General features: G+C 38.4%; 1 protein-coding gene across 3 annotated transcripts in view; it reads left to right on the forward strand.

The window, feature by feature from the left end:
- The window catches only part of LOC136858532 (proteasome adapter and scaffold protein ECM29), a 925,266-nt gene that overhangs the window by 782,462 nt on the left and 123,882 nt on the right, over window positions 1–18,922 (forward strand). For all 3 annotated transcript variants that reach the window (XM_067138136.2, XM_067138135.2, XM_067138138.2), the window contains one exon: window positions 9,696–9,827. In XM_067138136.2, the coding sequence (XP_066994237.2) occupies window positions 9,696–9,827 (132 nt within the window). The remainder of the gene's footprint in view (window positions 1–9,695; window positions 9,828–18,922) is intronic.

The raw sequence follows: 18,922 nt of genomic DNA on the forward strand, positions 1-18,922 counted from the left end.
CTAATATTATATATTTAACTTATTCTACTAAATAATCATGATTACTGTGAGAAATCCTTTTTCTTACCCATCATTATCTTTCTCTTCTCTCGTCTTAAGAGTTTGGGCGTTAATCTCTCTTTCTGTTCTTCATGTCTTTTCCTTGCTTCGAAAATTAGATTTATTTCTTCATAGTCCCCTGTTGGATTATCAGTTTTTCTTGATCTGTGCGTACGTGTGTCCGTCTCTTTTGGCCTGACATTCAGTGCCAATTTTTCTTGCGCCATCTCCTGCGTCCAAGATGATTAGCGTCGAAGAAATCTCCAGCCAGAGTCAGTAGGCATCTCAGGGTAAATATCAAAGTTAAATTTAATTTTTTTAATCCTTTTTTTATTTTTATGTAGATTCCACATAATGCAGATACGCAAGTATGCATTTCTTCGATCCAGAAAAAAAAATGTACGTCTCCACCAAACGTTCAGTAGTGATATCGATTGGGCTGCCTTAACTCTAACTTACGTACTATTCCAACTAATGATAAATGATATTAAATTGTACCTTATTTACTAATATTTATTCATGAAAAGGAAATATGATGGATAAATTGTAAAGTATCTGCTTGAAAATCCCAAAATTAATCAATTGATTCTGATTACAGTCTTCAAATTATTTGTATATAATCATTAGTCGTCGTGTGAATTAATATAATCGTCATGGAAATGGATAGCCGCTTCATATTTGTCTAACAGTAGACAAGAAAATAAAAGAAATAAGTTATTTACAAATTCATGTGAGTTAAATCCACTTAAATTAATTGTTCAGTCTTGCTCACACAAAACATTCTTCATTTTATCGTAAGTTCATCTTTGATTTCAAGGGCAATGACTTTCTTTTTTCTTACTAAACTTTTTGTGAACTTGGCATAAAGAATAAAATCAGTTTCATACTTATGTAGCATTCATGGGCTACAATTCATTCAAAATTAAAATATTACTAGTGATAAGCATTGCATTAAAACATCTATGTTTCAAAATCAAATAAATATATCATAAATAACCAAATAACTTCTCAATTAAATTGGAAATCCAATGTATGACCTCATGAAGTTCAACTTTAAGTATAGGGAATAATATGGATGATTTGAAATGACTATCAACCTCTCAGTATTATTAATAAGATGTATTAATGACAAATACGTGCCAATAAATGCCAGTCATACTTGATATACTATCAAATACAACCTGTAAGTAGGTATCTAATGTTGGAATACTCACAAATAATCATGCATATTAAGGTTTATTTTGATGATCAGCTCCTGCCATATTATTCATAAGTATCGTATTATGCTGCCATTTATTATGTGATATGGATTATCTACCAATGAAACATCCTTATTGGTTCAATATCTGCATCTGCGCCAATATTTTATCCTTTCTCTTGTCATATTTCATTCATTTTGATTATATCCTCGCTGCATTAACATCTTTTCTCAATTGTTTCCTTTCTATCTTCATATAACAGTATTTGACCAATGCATCCTTCCTGTGCTGACTTATGGCTGTGAGACTTGGACTCTGAACGAATTCACAAAAGGGAAACTTCGGACCGCGCAGAGAGCCATGGAAAGGTCAATGCTAGGCTATACAAAGAAAGATAGGAAAAGAGCTGATGACATCCGGTCTGTTACAAAGGTTAAAGACATCTTAGAGAGAGTACGCTCCTTAAAATGGCAGTGGGCTGGCCATGTTGCACGAAGAAATGATGATAGATGGACAAAACTAGTGCTGGAGTGGAGTCCGAGAGAACATCGAAGGCCTAGAGGAAGACCACCGGACAGATGGGACAAAGATATCAAGAAGATCGCTGGTACCACTTGGATGAGATCTGCCCAAGACCGTTCTACTTGGAGAAGACTGTTGAAGGCCTACCTATACCCACGACTTAAAGAGGCCACATCATTTTAATGATTGAAATGGCTGATTGAAATTGAAATTGAAATTGAAATAACATCATCTCATATCTCTAGTCTCATATTTCACTTCATATCTAACGTAACATATTTCAACATTCATCTTGTATAACCCACACTGACGCAAAAAATTCTCTTCATCTTTAAAATAAATCAATTTCTGGATCAGTGCTTACATTTTCAATATCAGAATGTCCTCTGTCTATCTGTATATTCATATCTAACATTATCTCACTAATTTATGGCAACAGGTAACCTATATTTGTTAAATACGATATCCTACATTTCCCCTAACTTCCTACGGCATTCTATTCTTAAAATATTTCACATATGTTATGGCATGATATACTATAACTAACTGACATTGTAGAAATCACACAATCATATAATATAGTCTCTTCCCTAATTGGATATGATCTTATTTTCTTAAGAAGACTGCCTAATTCCTTCTTAAAATGACACACTATTGGGTCACTCGCGAGGAAATAGCTTAGATTGATATGTCTCAAATGTATAAACTATCTATCACATGATAATCAAAATACAAATAATCTACAATGCATGAAAACTATAGAATTCAATTTATATTACTCTGAAACTTATCTTATTCTCCACCTGCCAGGATGTTAATTCTTTTTAGCCATCAGTTGCATTGGTCAGCCTCGTTGTTCCGCCACCAGCCATCAGGATTCCTCGGGAATAGAGCTCTGTTTTGCCCGTCAAATCGGCTGGGTTTCCTCCGGACAGCTCCCCCCATATTCTTCTTTACAGGTCCATGTTGTACGTGTCTTGCTCGGTTGGGAAATACAAAATCATAGAAGAGATTAATGAAAACATATTGACAAATGCAAAGCCTTCTTGTATGATAATGGTTGTAAGTATCGGTTTAGATAGATTTTTTTTTTTTAATTCTTTGCAGACTACCAATATCTGCTTTAACTTTATGTATTTATCTCAGTTGTAATTGCTAGTTGTATTTATTTAGATAAAATTGTATTCTATTCAAATCTTTCTTCTTATAAGCCAAGGCCTGTTCAATGCCCTTTTCTTTTGATTTGACTAGATGAGTCTTGCCGTATTTTTGCATATTCAATGAAATTCTTTTAATGTTAATATTAAAATTATACGTATTTTACGCGTATCTTCTTCTTTAGTGTTTGTCCCGCCTGGTGGCAGGGTCCGCTGTGTGGATTCGTTGTCTCCATTGAATTCGGTCACGGGCCATGTCAGGATGTTGTCTTACACCTTTCAGGTCGTTGTGCGCTGTATCGATCCATCGCTTTCTTGGTCGTCCCTTGGGCCTCTTTCCAGCGACTTCCAATGTATATGCTGACTTTGCTAGTGTCTTGTCTTCTGCACACAACACATTTCCAGACCAGCGCAGATGGTTTTCTTGCATTTTCTTCTGGATCGGTGCAACGCCAAAGCATTTCCTAATATCGTCGTTTGAAATATGATCCAGTCTAGTGATGCCAGCTGTCCACCTAAGCATTTTTGTCTCCATGGTGCTTAATCGACGTTCTGCCTCCTTAGTAGCAGGCCAACACTTAGTACCTAGAGAGCAACGGGGCGGATAACAATCCTGTAGATCTTAGATTTCAGATGGTCCTTCATCCGACGATCGCAGGTGACGCCCGTTGTCATTTGCCACTTCAGCCAGGCTGTGTGTCTTATGTTGACCTCATCAGTAAGTCTGCCATCGTCAGAGAGTGTGGGGCCAAGATATTTAAATTTCTCTACTCGTGGTAGAGCTTCACCATCAACATGGATGGTTCTAACTTCTCGAGGATCTAATGTCATGTATTCTGTCTTCTTTTTGTTGAGCCACAGGCCGTATTGCGCTAGTCGGTTGCTCCACTCTTCTGTTTGGCGCTGGAGATCGGACTTATTCTCAGCAGCCAACGACATCAGCATAGGGAAGTGTCCATGGTATTGGCTTGTTCGGGTCTGATGTAACAGTGTCCATCACAAGAATGAACAGCACTGGTGATAAGGCAAAGCCTTGATGTACTCCTACAGTGATGCGGAAATCATTGGACGCTCCTGCGGCAGCTTGAACATAACTCCTTGGTTCTACGCAGAGTTAGCACTACGAGAACATAGCATTCCAGAGCACCTTGTTAAGTTGATATTATAACGTTGATGCATTTCCTTCCAAATCACTCTTCTTGCAGCTAACTTGCATGTGCTTTTTCTTTCAATGTGCATTCAATTCATTTTTTTTTAACCCATTCGCCTCACATTTAAATACCATAGGAGTTCACTAAGAAATCACATTTAAATACCGCCCTCCAGCCGTTGTCAACACAGTATTATTTAGAAAATCATACAAAACCAACCAGTAAATATACCTTTCTGAAAATTTGCATGCATGATAACGAAGTAATAAACTTACCAATGCCGCTATTTTAGTACGTCTGCTGGGTGTGGTACACTTCAAAACATTCTTCTAAGTGAAGAGCTACGCCACACTTTTTGCTGTGCCAGCAAGTTTCGCTTCTTTTACCCCGGCTGTAGCACACAACACACCTTCTTGTGACTTTTGATTTCTTCTCTGTTGGGGGAATACGCATGGGAAAGTGGGCCCATGATTTAGCTTGTAATCTGGTTGGGGTGGTGCTCGCTGAAGGTCGACCTCGAACCGAGTACTCCGGTAACTGAACAGTCTCTAGTAGCTGCTGTACAATGCTAGTTCGGAAGTCCGTGTAGCTCATCTTTCTGCTAGCAGCGACCTTGTGATACACAGTGAAGGAATTGAAAATGCACACATCTAGGAGGTAAAAGAATATTTTCCTATACCCTTTCACTGTGCGTCGCATGACGCGAAACAGAGCTGTAACCTGATCCTGAAGGTCAACACCACCCATCCCCTTCTGGTATTCAAGGCCACACTTGGGCTTTATCACTTCTTCCCTCGGGGTTTGTCCTCTCTTTCGTCTGAGTTTGCCTGTCCCTGTCATTTCAGCTGATTTGTGTTTAGTGGTGAGAAAGCAAACATCCTTGTTATCTTTCCACTTCACACACAATATACTGTTTGACAGCCCACGTCTCATACTCTCCACATTTTAGTTTCGTCTAACTGATATCGCGAGGCATGTCTTTTCGGTTCTGTCTAACAGTTCCAATTACATTCATCTGCTTGTCGTGTAACCTTTTGAATAAATCTGGGGAAGAATACCAATTATCTAAAAACAACGTTTGTACTTGCTGGCAGACTTGGATCCATTACATCATCACCTACATAAATTTTGAAAGACAGACAGTAGCCAGAACTTGATTCACAAATTTTGTAAATTTTTATTCCAAACCTAGAACGTTTAGACCTATTACACTGGACATATGAAAGGCGGCCTCTGAATTTCATTAGACTTTCATCTAGAGCAATGTCTTGTGAAGGTAAATATAATTCTGAAAATTTGGAGCAGAAATGTTGTATTATAGGCCTAATCTTTCTTAGTTTGTCACTACTATCGACTTGTTCATCGTCAACAAAATGTAAAAATCGTGAAATTATAATAAATCTTCCCCTGCTCATGGTTTCACGAAAAATAGGAGTGTTTATACACCTGTTTTTACTCCAGTATAACTGTATTCTTGACTTTTGCACTTGTGACATTAGTATAACTAACGCAAAATTTGCCCTAATTTCGTCGCGTGTAATCTCAAACCATTTGTCATCGTCTTTCAACTTTTTTCTGGCAGGATTGCTCAAATGTTTTGCTTCATATGAATTTGTCTCGACAGATATTTTGTCAAACAAAGGGTCCATGTATTCACAAAAACTGAGAGTTCGGATAGTGGCTGCATATGAAACTTTTTCAGTAAGTTTTCACTAACCCCACTGTATTCACTGAACTTATGTACAACAGGTTTATTGTCACTTTTTGTCCAGTTCCAGTCAGTCAAGTTAGTCTGAGCCGAGGTACGAGCTCATTTCGAAAGACTCGGCACACCGTCATTATTTGCATCACTTTCCGTGTCATCAGAACTATTATACGCATTGCTAGTACTCGAACTAAGGACTTCAGGGTCTCTTTCGTCGTCACAAGCATCACTGCCTTCAATATCACTCTCTAAAACACTATCTATTAGCTTCCGTATTCCTTCTTCATCTTGATTTATGAATTTCATTTTCCGTATTGACATTTACCAATCTTCATAAAAGGAAAGAAAAATTCCACCTAATCAATATATTTATTTTCTTGTAAAGTATTACAATCTAGGACCGGTTTCGACCCTTCATAGGTCATCCTCAGCTATATCAGAATCACATTTGCATTTCTATCTTATACCTCTGAAAGACCTTCATGATATATTGTTTCATAATTTTCAGTGAAAACTTATCTTAAAAACTTTGGAATTAGGTCATGAGCGAGGCATTCTTTCAAAAATGCAATGTTCTTAATTGTATTCATTTATTTAATTCTGATATTGCTATATTTTAAATGTCAATACGGAAAATGAAATTCATAAATCAAGATGTTAACACCAACCAGGCAAAGAGTCAAGCATATAAATATAGGAATATCAGAATTAAATTAATGAATACAATTAAGAACATTGCATTTTTGAAAGAATGCCTCGCTCATGACCTAATTCCAAAGTTTTTAAGATAAGTTTTCACTGAAAATTATGAAACAATATATCATGAAGGTCTTTCAGAGGTATAAGATAGAAATGCAAATGTGATTCTGATATAGCTGAGGATGACCTATGAAGGGTCGAAACCGGTCCTAGATTGTAATACTTTACAAGAAAATAAATGTATTGATTAGGTGGAATTTTTCTTTCCTTTTATGAAGATTCCTTCTTCATCAACACCAGCACATCCGCTTGACGCCATGATGGCAACTGACAAGAGCGAATTTATATGGAAAAAAATTATCTTATCTCATGTTCCGGAAGTGTGTGAGAACCCAGTGAAAGGGAAAAACCGAAGCCACATGTGTAAACTTCAGCTCAGAATGCATACAAATGGTGTTTGTGGGTTAGTGACTGAACTACATGGATCGATGTACAGCTGTGCATCACCGCGAGCAGAGCTCGTCATTTGATTCATATGCCACGAATAACAATGACGAGCTAGGGTCGTCAAATGATGCGATTGGGTTAAGAGTTGGTGTTAACAATTCGACCATTACTTTGTCTTGCTCACGGCCACTAGGATTCTGATCGGAATTGTTCTTTGCAATTCCATATTTCCTTGGATGTTTTAACATCTTATGTGTACTATTTAATTTCATTATTATGCAGTTCGACTCCACGTGATTGCTCTCAGAACAATGAAATTGAACATTATCATTCTTCGTTATTGGTACCTGATCCCAATCACCTTCAGAATCTCAAATAGCTTCGTCCAATCAAATATTATCAAATGCCTTTTCAAGATCTACGAACACCATGTATGTGGGCTTGTCCTTAATTCGATCCTCTAAGATTAGACATAAAGTCAGGATTGCTGCACGTGTTTCGACATTTCTTCTGAAGCCAAATTGATTTTCTCCCGACTCGGTTTCAACCTGTCTTTCCATTCTTCTGTAAATAATACGTGTTAAAATTTTTCAGCCGTGAGATACTAAACTAATGGTGCGGTAGTTTTCATACTTGTTAGCATTAGCTTTCTTGGGAATAGGTATAACAAAATTAGATGGCAATTCTCCTGTCTCATACATCTTACACATTAAATGGAATTACCTCGCTATACTGGTTTCTCCTAAGGCAGTGAGCAATTCAGAGGGAATGTCATCATTTTATGGACTGCTAATTCCTCCTCTAACATTGTTATATCATCATCTGCTGTTGAGTCGTCACTCCAGATTCTCACATTCACCAGTTTATCAAAATACTCCTTCCATCTTCCATTTATTTCTTTGGATGTGTTATCAACTCTCCACCTTCCCCTTTCATTAGCTTTGTATACTCTCTTTCTTTCCTGATTACTTTGTATAATTCCATACAGCTTTCTTTTACTGCCTATTCCATTTGTTTTTTTTTTTGTTTTTTTTTCTGTTATGTAAATTATTCCAAATTTTCCTTCTCTTATCAATTTCTTACATTTCCTTTAAATGCCAAGATAATTCATTTTCCTTTCTTCTTTTCTTTTGTTGCTTCTCTCATCTTCTCATTCCACCCGGGTGTCTCCTTTCCTTTCATTCTTGTCGATGTTTTACCACAGGTATTAAAGGGCCTTTTGATTTTGGACCTCATCTTCCACATTGGCTACTTCAGTAACTTTAATTTGTTGTTTCAGTCTCTCCAGGAATTCTTCCTGTATATTCTTGTCTTTTAATTTCCACACCTTTATTTTACAATTTAAATTTTCCATTTTCCCAACTTCCGTTTTTGCTATCACAACTCTGTGATCTCCGTCAAATGCTTCTCCTGGTAAACCTGTTACATCCATAAACTGTCTGCAATTTGTCCTTTCCTCCAGAAGTAATAATAATTGTTTTATGTCCCACTAACTACTTTATCAGTCCCATCAGAATGTAATCACTGATTTTATTCTTTCATCACCCCAGCCATATCTCATAATTTTCCTGCTGTTTTTTTTCTTCCAAAACCATGTGCTGCCCAAAATTATTTCATTCCTCTCACAAAACTCAACTAGTATCTCTCCTTCATTCTTTTTCCTATATCCATATAGTCCGATTACTTCTTCCTTTACTTTTCATTTCCCACTTGTGCATTAAAGTCTCCCATTATAATCACTTCTACTTCAGTTATCTCTTTTTCTAGTTTCTCCAGGAATTCCTCAATATCTTCCTCTTTGTTCCCTGTCTGTGATGCATGCACTTATATGAAGTGCTTCACTTCGTTCCTCATTTTCAGTGTAATTTTCATTGTTCTGTTGTCCAGCTGTTTTGAAATTATCAGACCCACTCCATTTATTATCTCTTTGCTACCACTTCAATATAGTGCATATCCTTTCCTCATTCTCTTCTTTCCTTACCCCTTACATGTAACTTTGTTGAACCCCATCATTTCTGAACCCTATTTCTCCACATTTCCATCACATCTTCTGCCTTTCCTATCATGGTCATAAAGTTGATTATGTCCACCTTCATGATATTGGCTATTGGTCACCCATTTTTCACATTTCTCCCAGGACCCAAGGAACTGCATACGCTTGTAGGGTATGCCCTAACCTTTTCCAAGGCAAGTTTACAAGTACCATATTCATATTTAGGCTATTATTATGGAGGGGTCACCACTCACAGAGGCATTTTATACTTAGCGTGAGATGTAACTTTAGGCTGCTCCTCAGGAGTACAGACACCTTTTGCAACAGCTTTACTGAAGTACAGACATTGCTGACAGGAGGAATTTCTTTTGTTTAATCTGCTGTTGAAATTGGGGTCCCCTTCTGCCCTCTAAACCATTGATCATGTTCTCCTTTGTGGTGAATTTAGGTGTCATTTCCTCCACAAAGTCTTCATCTGGCCTCCAATGGGGAAGACTCCTCTGCCTGTAGCTGTTGATCCCCCCTCTGGGTGTCAAGTTTGGTAATGGCCACTTGACCCTTGTCCATGCAGACATAGGTAGTACTGTCTAGTCACATATGGTAATAGGGTGATCCTGACCTGATCTAGATTTATTTTTACATATTCCCCTGAAAATTTTTGATTGAGTCAGGAGATATTGCTGGATGCTAAATTAATTTTTTTAACTAAATCTGCTTTCTACTCCTTGCTGAACACTATTGCTTGTGATGCTTTAGTCTTCTTGATATATTTTTTTTTTCCAGATGAGAGTGTACGTTCAGCCTTGGCACTTACGTTGCAGGCTGTAGGACGTCAAAATCAGGAACTGTTGAAGGCGCATTCTTCTGTTGTACTGCCATTGTCCTTTCTCGCTATGCATGCTGTCAAATCACCAGGTAAGATGCCATGAAGACTTGTAACTTTATATTAGAAATGTTTACCTTGGTCTTCTGCAATATTACTTCTTAACATTTGCAAAACAAAAAATCTCAATTTATAATTTGTAGAGAAAATATACATATACGTTTATTCTTCTTGATGCATTCTGTATAATTTTTGTCTTACCATTAATATTCTTTTAAATATGAGCATCTTTACAACTGAAAAATGATCATATTGACACGAACATTGAGGTAATGATAATCAGTCATCGACTTTGATGGGCCAGCCATGTCATCTGCAGACCAACACGTGCCTTCCAAGGCAAGTAATATGTTACCAATTGAAGAATGGACAACATAATCAGAAAAGACAGCAGAAATGATACAAGGAAGTTGTAGACTCTTTCATGAAGAAGTGCCAAATAGACATTGGCAACTGATTGGCCGATGCAGATACATATTGTCCACAAGGGTGAGATGTGGTGATGATTATTAAAATATGAATAACTTAACCAGTTCTGGGCAAGGAGAGGTGAGCCGTTGATAGTACATGGGAGAAGAATAAAATAAATATGAATGAGAGACAAGAGGGTAAAACAAGAATACCAACGTCGGTTTTTACAAAGATATGTATTCAGAGCACAAACTCGACGAGTTACCAACAGCATGACCAAACCAATAGAATATCGCAGCTCATATCTTGACGTGTTACAGAACTATTACAAAGGAATGGTTACAGAAATGTGATGCAGTATTACACAACAGGAATATATCCAACATTATGAAATACACACATGGAACAAGACAAATATTTCCCAACCAACGTACATAAGAAAATAGTAGGAAAATACAGGAGAAGGTCACGAATAGGAATTAAAAGTCCAGATGAAAAATATTGCAAAGAACATACAGAATATGTTTTAAAGGAAAGTTATGCACAATTTAAAACAGAGTGAAGCCATGCTGTAGAAACAGAGCAAACTTAAAAACATTGGCCTGCACGATTCTTGAAATAAATTCTAGAAAGCCGTATACATTGCACAGATACCTGAGGGCCAAATAGAATACTAGGTTAAAAGGAGGTCTTCACAGTAAAGTATATTAGCAGCATTAAAGTACAGAGGTTTGTTCTGAACTTAACATCTCTTCAACACGTACTAAATGTACGTAACACGACCTAATAGGTTGAAAGTCGGTTTTGATTACAATGCGGTCGTGAAAATTCAATGTTCATTGACTTGGCCCTCAACGGGCAACTTAAACGCACTCTGCAGTATGATGGTAGTAGTACCAGACCTGTAGCTTAGATCATTTCCAACAGAACAAAGATGCCTCGGCCACCATAGCTCAATTGGTAGAGCAACTGATGCGAAATCGGGAGGTTGTGGGTTCGGATCCCACTGGTGTCTGGTTGGCCATTTTTGTTCTGTACTTAACTTCAACACATACTAAATGTACGTAACACGACCTAATAGGTTGAAAGTTAGTTTCGATTACAATGCAGTCATGAAAATTCAATATTCATTGACTTGGCCCTCAACGGGCAACTTAAACGAACTCTACAATGTGATGGTAATAGTACCAGACCTGTAGCTTAGATCCTTTCCAACAGAACAAAGATGGCCTAGGTCACCATAGCTCAATTGGTAGAGCAACCGATGCGAAATCGGGAGGTTGTGGGTTCGGACCCCACTGGTGTCTGGTTGGCAATTTTTCTTCTGTACTTAACATCCCTTCAACACATACTAAATGTACGTAACACGACCTAATAGGTTGAAAGTCGGTTTAGATTGCAATGCGGTCGTGAAAATCCAATATTCAGAACATGGAGTGTTGACCTTTTAAAATCTGGGAGATCTGGATCAATACTGACAGCTAACAGAATAGAATTTAGTGCTGGTGGTTGATTGTTAATAAAAAAAACTTGTGCACTTTTCATCTAATTGCACTCCATTCAAACTCATTGTATTTTAAAACACTGCTGTTTTGCCTCACTGCACTTTCGGTGTTCTCCTCTTACCTGATGACACAAAAAGGCCCTTAGTGCAAACTTTATACACTGTGGTTCCTGAAATGCTACATGCTTCAGCAGTTTCCCTTGTAGTCCACTCCACACTATTCTCCTGGTTCTTATCTTTATACCAGGTGAGTCTGCTGTGCCTGACTCTTTCTGTTGTTAGGCATCCCAATGAATGTCAGTTGTGTGATGGTTGATTCTCCTTTTCTGTATAGCAAGCTACAGTTGCATTTAAAACACTTACTGCGCCGTCACAGCAAGATTTTTGCAAAAACATGTATGCAACGGGAATTTACACAATTCATCAAACCTGTCAAACGGTTATGAAAAAAGTACGTACCAATTATATAAGCTTACGATTGGATATGAAATCAGCGCTGAAAGCGATGTCATACTGATAGAAAATGTGTGAGAGTTTGTGAAGTGGGAAGTAGTTTTACACAAAGCACGCTTTCTGATAAGTTCACGGCAACAGTCACCATGGTGTAATGGACTAAGTACGGAGATGGTACTACATCTGTGTTTGAGTGGTGGGTTCGAAACTCACTGTAACCAAATAATTTTATTTGTATTATGAACTTCAAGGATTAAACACAAGGCCATTTGCGCGGCATTCAACAAATAGCATGCAATGTTTACAAAGAAATAAAGACATGCAACATCGAACCCTCCTGATGTGTCACAGGGCGGACAGCGTTGGAGCACAATGTTCTTTGACCTCCCATTGCCTCATGCCATGGATTGTGGCCTAATATTACTCATGAATGGATTCGATAACCCAAAGCTACTGAACATGAATTGTTTGAAGTAGTGGGTTAGGTGTACTTACCAGTGTACTGGAAACATTAATATCCACTGATCACAGACACTCAAACGGTTAGTGCAGCCAGAATTGCCACGGACCAATATGCTATGTTGAGGTTAATTAGAATATGAAATTAATACTATAAACAAGAGTTTACTAATAGAAAATGTGAGTGAATTAGAGAACCAGAACTAAATGGACATCCAGTATGCTTTCTGGGGAATGCGTGGGAAGTCTTAATGTGGTGCCATGGACTAAGCACAGACGTGCTGATGCATGTGCCGTTGATAAGTGGGTTTCAATCCCACGACTGCTAAATATTTGTATTCACATTTTTAGCCATGAGGATCGAATACAAGCCCATATGTGCCACATTCGACCAATAGCATGCAGCTTGCGTGCTCAGTATGTGCCGGCCTGACGCTTGGTGTAGCCTAGCAGTGCTGATCATTTCTTCGCTATGTATTCAGCAGTTGAGTATGTTGACATACTCCTCATCGGTGGTGAAGCAAGACAGAATACACAGGAAGCAATACACCTGTTCCACGAAAGACTTCCACACAGACGACAACCAATCGCAGTTACGTTTAGGAGGCTGGAGCGATGTTTGCATATAACTTCGTCACTTTCCGCGAACAGTTCCTGATGGAGAGGTACCACTTATGTCCGGTTTTGGACACTTTCTAGGGAGCAATCCTCACACAAGTACTCGGGCAGTAACATAACAGGACAACATCAGCCAGTCGTCTATTGTACAGATGTTGTATGCCGGTTTGTTTCGTCCGTATCACCTGCAGGTACATCAAGAGCTCCACGGGCAATACTTTGAAACTCATTTTGATTTCAGTGCTGGATACTGGCGCAAGTGGCAAATGATCCTGCATTTGTATCTCACATATTATTTGTGGATGTGTCACAATTTCATAATAATGGCTCTGTGAATCATCATAATATCCACTACTGGAGTGTTGGAAATCCCCACTGGGTAAGGCAGGCAGTATTTAAGTCACGATGGAGAGTAAATGTCTGGTGTGGTGTACTGAGTGATGACCTAATTGGATCATATTTCTTTGAGGATCATTTGACAGGAGCCCGGTACTTACAGTTCCTTCAAGACGAACCACCATTGCTTCTAGAGGTTGTTCCCCTGGGTGAGCATGTAACCATGTGGTATCAACACAACGGAGCTCCTCCTCACATGTCAGTAGATGTTCGCAACTACCTGAATGCTACACACCCCCAGTCAGTGGATAGGAAGGGGAGAATCTGTCACCTGGCCTGCTAGATCGCCCAATTTGACGCCACTGGACTTCTTCCTATGAGGCTATTTGAAAGATGTAGTGTACGCTCAGCAGCCAGAAAATCCTGAAAGCCTTTAAAACCTTATTGCATAAGCCTGTGAATCTGTAATGCTGACAATGCTACAGTGCAAAAATAAATAAATAAATAAATAAATAAATAAATAAATAAGTAAATAATCCATGACATGAGAGTATTCAGATACATTGGCTTTGTGGATGATTCTCGAAGTACAAAGTGCGAATGAAATGATTAGGCTCAAGTGGCATTCAAACCCACCTACCAACTGTGATTGTATTAGTGGCACCCCACTTAACCTTTGACACCACGGCGACTCCAGTCAGCAGTTTACTGAAAAGCATGCTAAATGTACAACTACTTCCGCTTCACGAACGCACACTTGTTTTCTATCAGTATGCCATTACTTCTAGTTTTCCCTTGATACCCCACTGAAAGCTTGTAATTGGCACATACTTTTTACATACCCGTTAACATATCCACAAAGACGCACACGAGATGCTGTCAGTTGGTACAATTATTTTATTTACATTTATTTACAAATTTAACACACACACAACCTTGATCACTGCTGTCACAACAAAACACTCACATCACAAACCGCCATTTAAAGACATCTGCCAATCGCTGCACATCGAGATCACAACACTGAAACACAAGTAAAACAGTTGACTGCTTAAAAGCATGTCGCACCTTGCTACACACTAACTCTCTTCCAATAACTTCCAACAACTCACCTAACAGTAACTCTCCATAACTAACTTCACCGTCAAGATCGTCTCCTTATATATATGCCATGGCCAGGCTTCTAGAAAGCTACATTACCAAAAAAACTACCTTCTTGAAAATTCTAGAGTGTCCAATACATAGATTATTATGTACGGAATATTCTCCATCGTTCTAGTCACCTATTACCATTCTGGAAGTTACATTGTGTTTAACAATTATGGATTACAATTTATATGTGCAGGTAAGAATAAATTATTATATTAATTCACAGGTATTTACATTAACGGAACTGATATAAATGTCTATGTACAACACGTTTAATGACATAATCTCACACACAATATGATCATTTGACTACGTAAATAATAATAATAATAATAATAATAATAATAATAATAATAATAATAATAATAATAATAATAAATGAATGTACATCACTTCATAGCCATACATACAAGTAATGAAAATCCAGCCTGTTTCCAGTCATTCAGCCAGGTCAGGAATGGAATGAATGAAGCTCTCATTTAGCGGCGAGGATAGGAATTGTGCCGGCTGCCGAAGCCTGTCGCACTCCTCTGCGGCAGTGATTAATGAATGACAAATGAAATGAAATGAAATGATATTGGAGAGTGTTGCTAGAATGAAATATGACAGGGAAAACTGGAGAAAAACCTGTCCCGCCTCCACTTTGCCCAGCACAAATCTCAGTGATTTGAACCACGGAACCCAGCGGTGAGAGGCTGGCGCGCTGCCACCTGAGCCACAGAGGCTATCCACATAAAAGTAGTAGTAGTGGTGGTGGTAGTAATAATAATAATAATAATAATAATAATAATAATAATAATAATAATAATTCAAGCTCGATGTTTGAATTAGTTACCCATGGGTGAGAGAATATTGTTTCAAGTTATACCTGTTATCGCACTTGCATCACTGTATCACAGTTTAATGCATTGTATCAATACCTGTCACATACATGTTTTTGCAACAGTGATGATGCAGTAAGTGATTAAAGGCGACTTTTGCTTGGTGTATATAGACAAGAAAGATGTTCCACCTATCAATACTTTATTTATTACAAACAGATTCACATCAGTACCGGTTTCGGCCTCGTATGGCCATCATCAGCTGGTATATTACAATATTGTAGCCGTTAGACATTGGTGTATGTCACAAAGATGTTATTATGATTAGAGCATCTGGATATCTAATGGGGTTAAAGATAATGTTTTGTCTGTATGGGATTGAGTAGTATCTGCGACCAATGTGGCAGTGAAATGCTACAGTAAGCTAAAACTTAATGCGTATACAGTAAACATATTAAAATACATGAAACATAGTGTAATGGTTATGGCGTCCGCCATGCCAACTCGCTACTCGCCAGGGGCGTCATTGTATTGGCCCCACCCCCATTACGCTCGAGCACGCTAATCAGCCAATCACGAGCAACACTTGGTGCTAGGCCGGCCCTCTCGCCTCCGTCCACGCTCCCACAGCAGAGGACGACGGAAATTACTCGACTATTAATCTGGAGTCTTCTATCTCGCGAGGTTCCTGGATACATCTAGCATCCGGACTGTTCTGGAAGGCCCAGAGCAGGTATATAAGGAGAGGAGTAACTTGGAGTGACAGTCAGCGAGAGTCAGTTAGTGAGTGAGTGAGAGCGAGATTGAGTTCGCTGGAGCGCAGTCAGTGATAGCCTGGGCTGAGATGTCAGCTCTGATAGAGTATCTGCCTGTTGGAGCCGAGGACTCATTCCTGTTTCCCTGATGTGTGTGCGCGCGTGTGTGTGTGTGTCCCTTGAGGCGGGCTGCTGGAGGAGAACCTGGAGTGTTCTGAAGCAGCGCGAAGGGAACACAGGGTGCCGATATGTGCGGACTGCGAACGGGGTTCTATGGATTGAGTGAACAGCGGATACTATCCCGACCTGCGAGACTGACGTGTAGGCTGTGGACCGTGACAGCGCTAATGAGTGTGGCTGAGTGAGTGTATTGTACGTAATCGATGACTCTGTGTGTGTTTGTGTCATTGTAGATGGAACATAAGAGAAACTAAGAGACCGCGCGAACAGTGTAAGTGTGTGACCGTGTACGTGTGTAAGTTGTAATCTCGGCTATCGTCTGTGTGAGTGTAAATCTGTAATTGTAGTGCTTAGTTAATAAATGTTAGAAATAGGCTGCTACCAGGTGCTGTACTAATTTATTTACTTATTTACCCTGCCAATACGCGACAATAGTATAAAACCCTTGATAAGTTTAAACACTAAAATATAAGGTACATACATGTTAAAACACTTGTTAAAATTTGAGAGTTCTTGTTCTGTGGAGTTCCTTCTTCAAGCTTCCTTGTAATTCTTGCACCTCTGTGTCTACGGTGATAGATGATTAATCTATGTCATGTCTGTTCGTGGCGAAAACCCTTGTCGTGAAATTTCAGGTACTGTTGTGGTTCAATTGTTGATATAGTTTGGTGAATTTTAAGGCAAATTGTAAAGTCTTGAGTTCTAAATTTGATTAAAAGGAGTTGTTGGTAGCGACCTGTCTCTTGTCTGTATTCGTGTGTGGTTATTGCTGTTATCGGTAAAGATAAACTAGTATAAGTACGAGTTTGAAGGAATGTCTGAGGTTGTGTGTGGAAGTGAGATGGGTACTTACTGCTGTTGTTGTTGAGGTCGTGCGGTGTTGTGTTTGAGAGCTTGTTGTGTATTACTGTGAGTACGTCGTCGGGGACTTGTGTTAGCTGTGGTGAGGGGTATGGTTGGAGGGGTACGAGGAGTGGCTATTGTAGGGGTGGGGTTGGGCTTGTGATTTTTCGGTGTTTTGAGGCATGCTATGTTCTGCTTGTTTACAATTTTAAGATAGTCATTTTTTAATGCAGGAATGGCTTTATCAAAGATGATGGTGGTTTTCTCTGTAATGTCATTAATATTGTGATTAGGATTGGCGTATTGGTCCAGAGAAATATAGAAATCTTCGGTTATATTGAGCAGGGGGCCCTTAGAATTTATGTTTAATATTGTCATATTGTTATTGATGTCTGTGAAACTATGCTTGAATTCTTCTACATGCTAGCCTATTGATGAAAAATAGTTATGTTTTACTGTGTTTATATGTTCGTTGTAGCGGATGGCGAAGTTTCTGCCTGTACGTCCAATATAACTTGTGTTGCAGTTGTTGCATTTGATACGATAAACTCCTGATTGGTTATATTTATTGTTATTGTTGACTGTCCTGGTGTTGTGTATGGTGTTGGTGCTGTTGTATGTGATTTTAAATGCTATTTTCAGGTTGTGCTTCTTGAAAACATTATAGTGTATATGTGTGTATTGTTGAAGGTAAATAAGGCGTAATCTTTCTTGGGTTTGTCAATTTTTGTTAATTTGGTTTTAGGTTGGGATTTTATCTTGTGGATGATTTTGTTGACCATTTCTTTGCTGTATCCGTTATCTTTGGCTGTGTCATGGATTAATTTTAATTTGTTATTTAGATCTTCTGTTGTCATTGGAATATTAAAGGCTCTGTATACCATGCTGTAATAGGCTGCTCATTTATGTGTGTTGGGATGAATAGAATCAATTCTTATGGTATTTGAAGTGTGTATGGGTTTCCTATAGATTTTGTAAGATAAGTAGTTGTCGTGTCTGGTTATTGTCAGGTCCAAGTAATTTAAGGTACGGTTATTTTCAGTCTCTTTGGTGAATTTAATCTGGAGGTTCAATGTGTTAAGTTTGTCTTGTATAGTATTTGCGTCGGTGGATCTATTATCTATGATTGCAAAGATGTCGTCAACAAATCTGCACCAAAAGTACATATTATCTATTTTATTGATTGATGTATGTTCTAGGTAGACCATATAGATTTCTGCTAATATTGCAGAGGGAGGAGATCCCATAGGTAGGCCTTGTTGTTGGTATATGGTATCATGGAATTTGAAGTAGTTATTATTTATGGCAAATTCGAGTAAATTCATTAATTCATCTATTTCTAAGGTGCTCATGTTACTGTGGTTTTTTTTAATTTGATTCTATTATTTTGATTGTTTGTTTATTCTTTTCATCCTATCTCTCAGCTTTTCTACTGCTACCTCTTTTCTGACCTCAACATTTCTTACTCTGTCTCTCCTTTCCTTCTACTGATCCTCCTCAGGAACTTTATTTCACTGGTATGAATTTTACTGTCATTGTCCAAGTCTCTGATTTATATGTTAATACTATATAGGATTGTAGTACATCTTGTTCGTTCT

The sequence above is a fragment of the Anabrus simplex genome, chromosome 1 (assembly GCF_040414725.1).
Source record: "Anabrus simplex isolate iqAnaSimp1 chromosome 1, ASM4041472v1, whole genome shotgun sequence".
Lineage (NCBI taxonomy): Eukaryota > Metazoa > Arthropoda > Insecta > Orthoptera > Tettigoniidae > Anabrus > Anabrus simplex.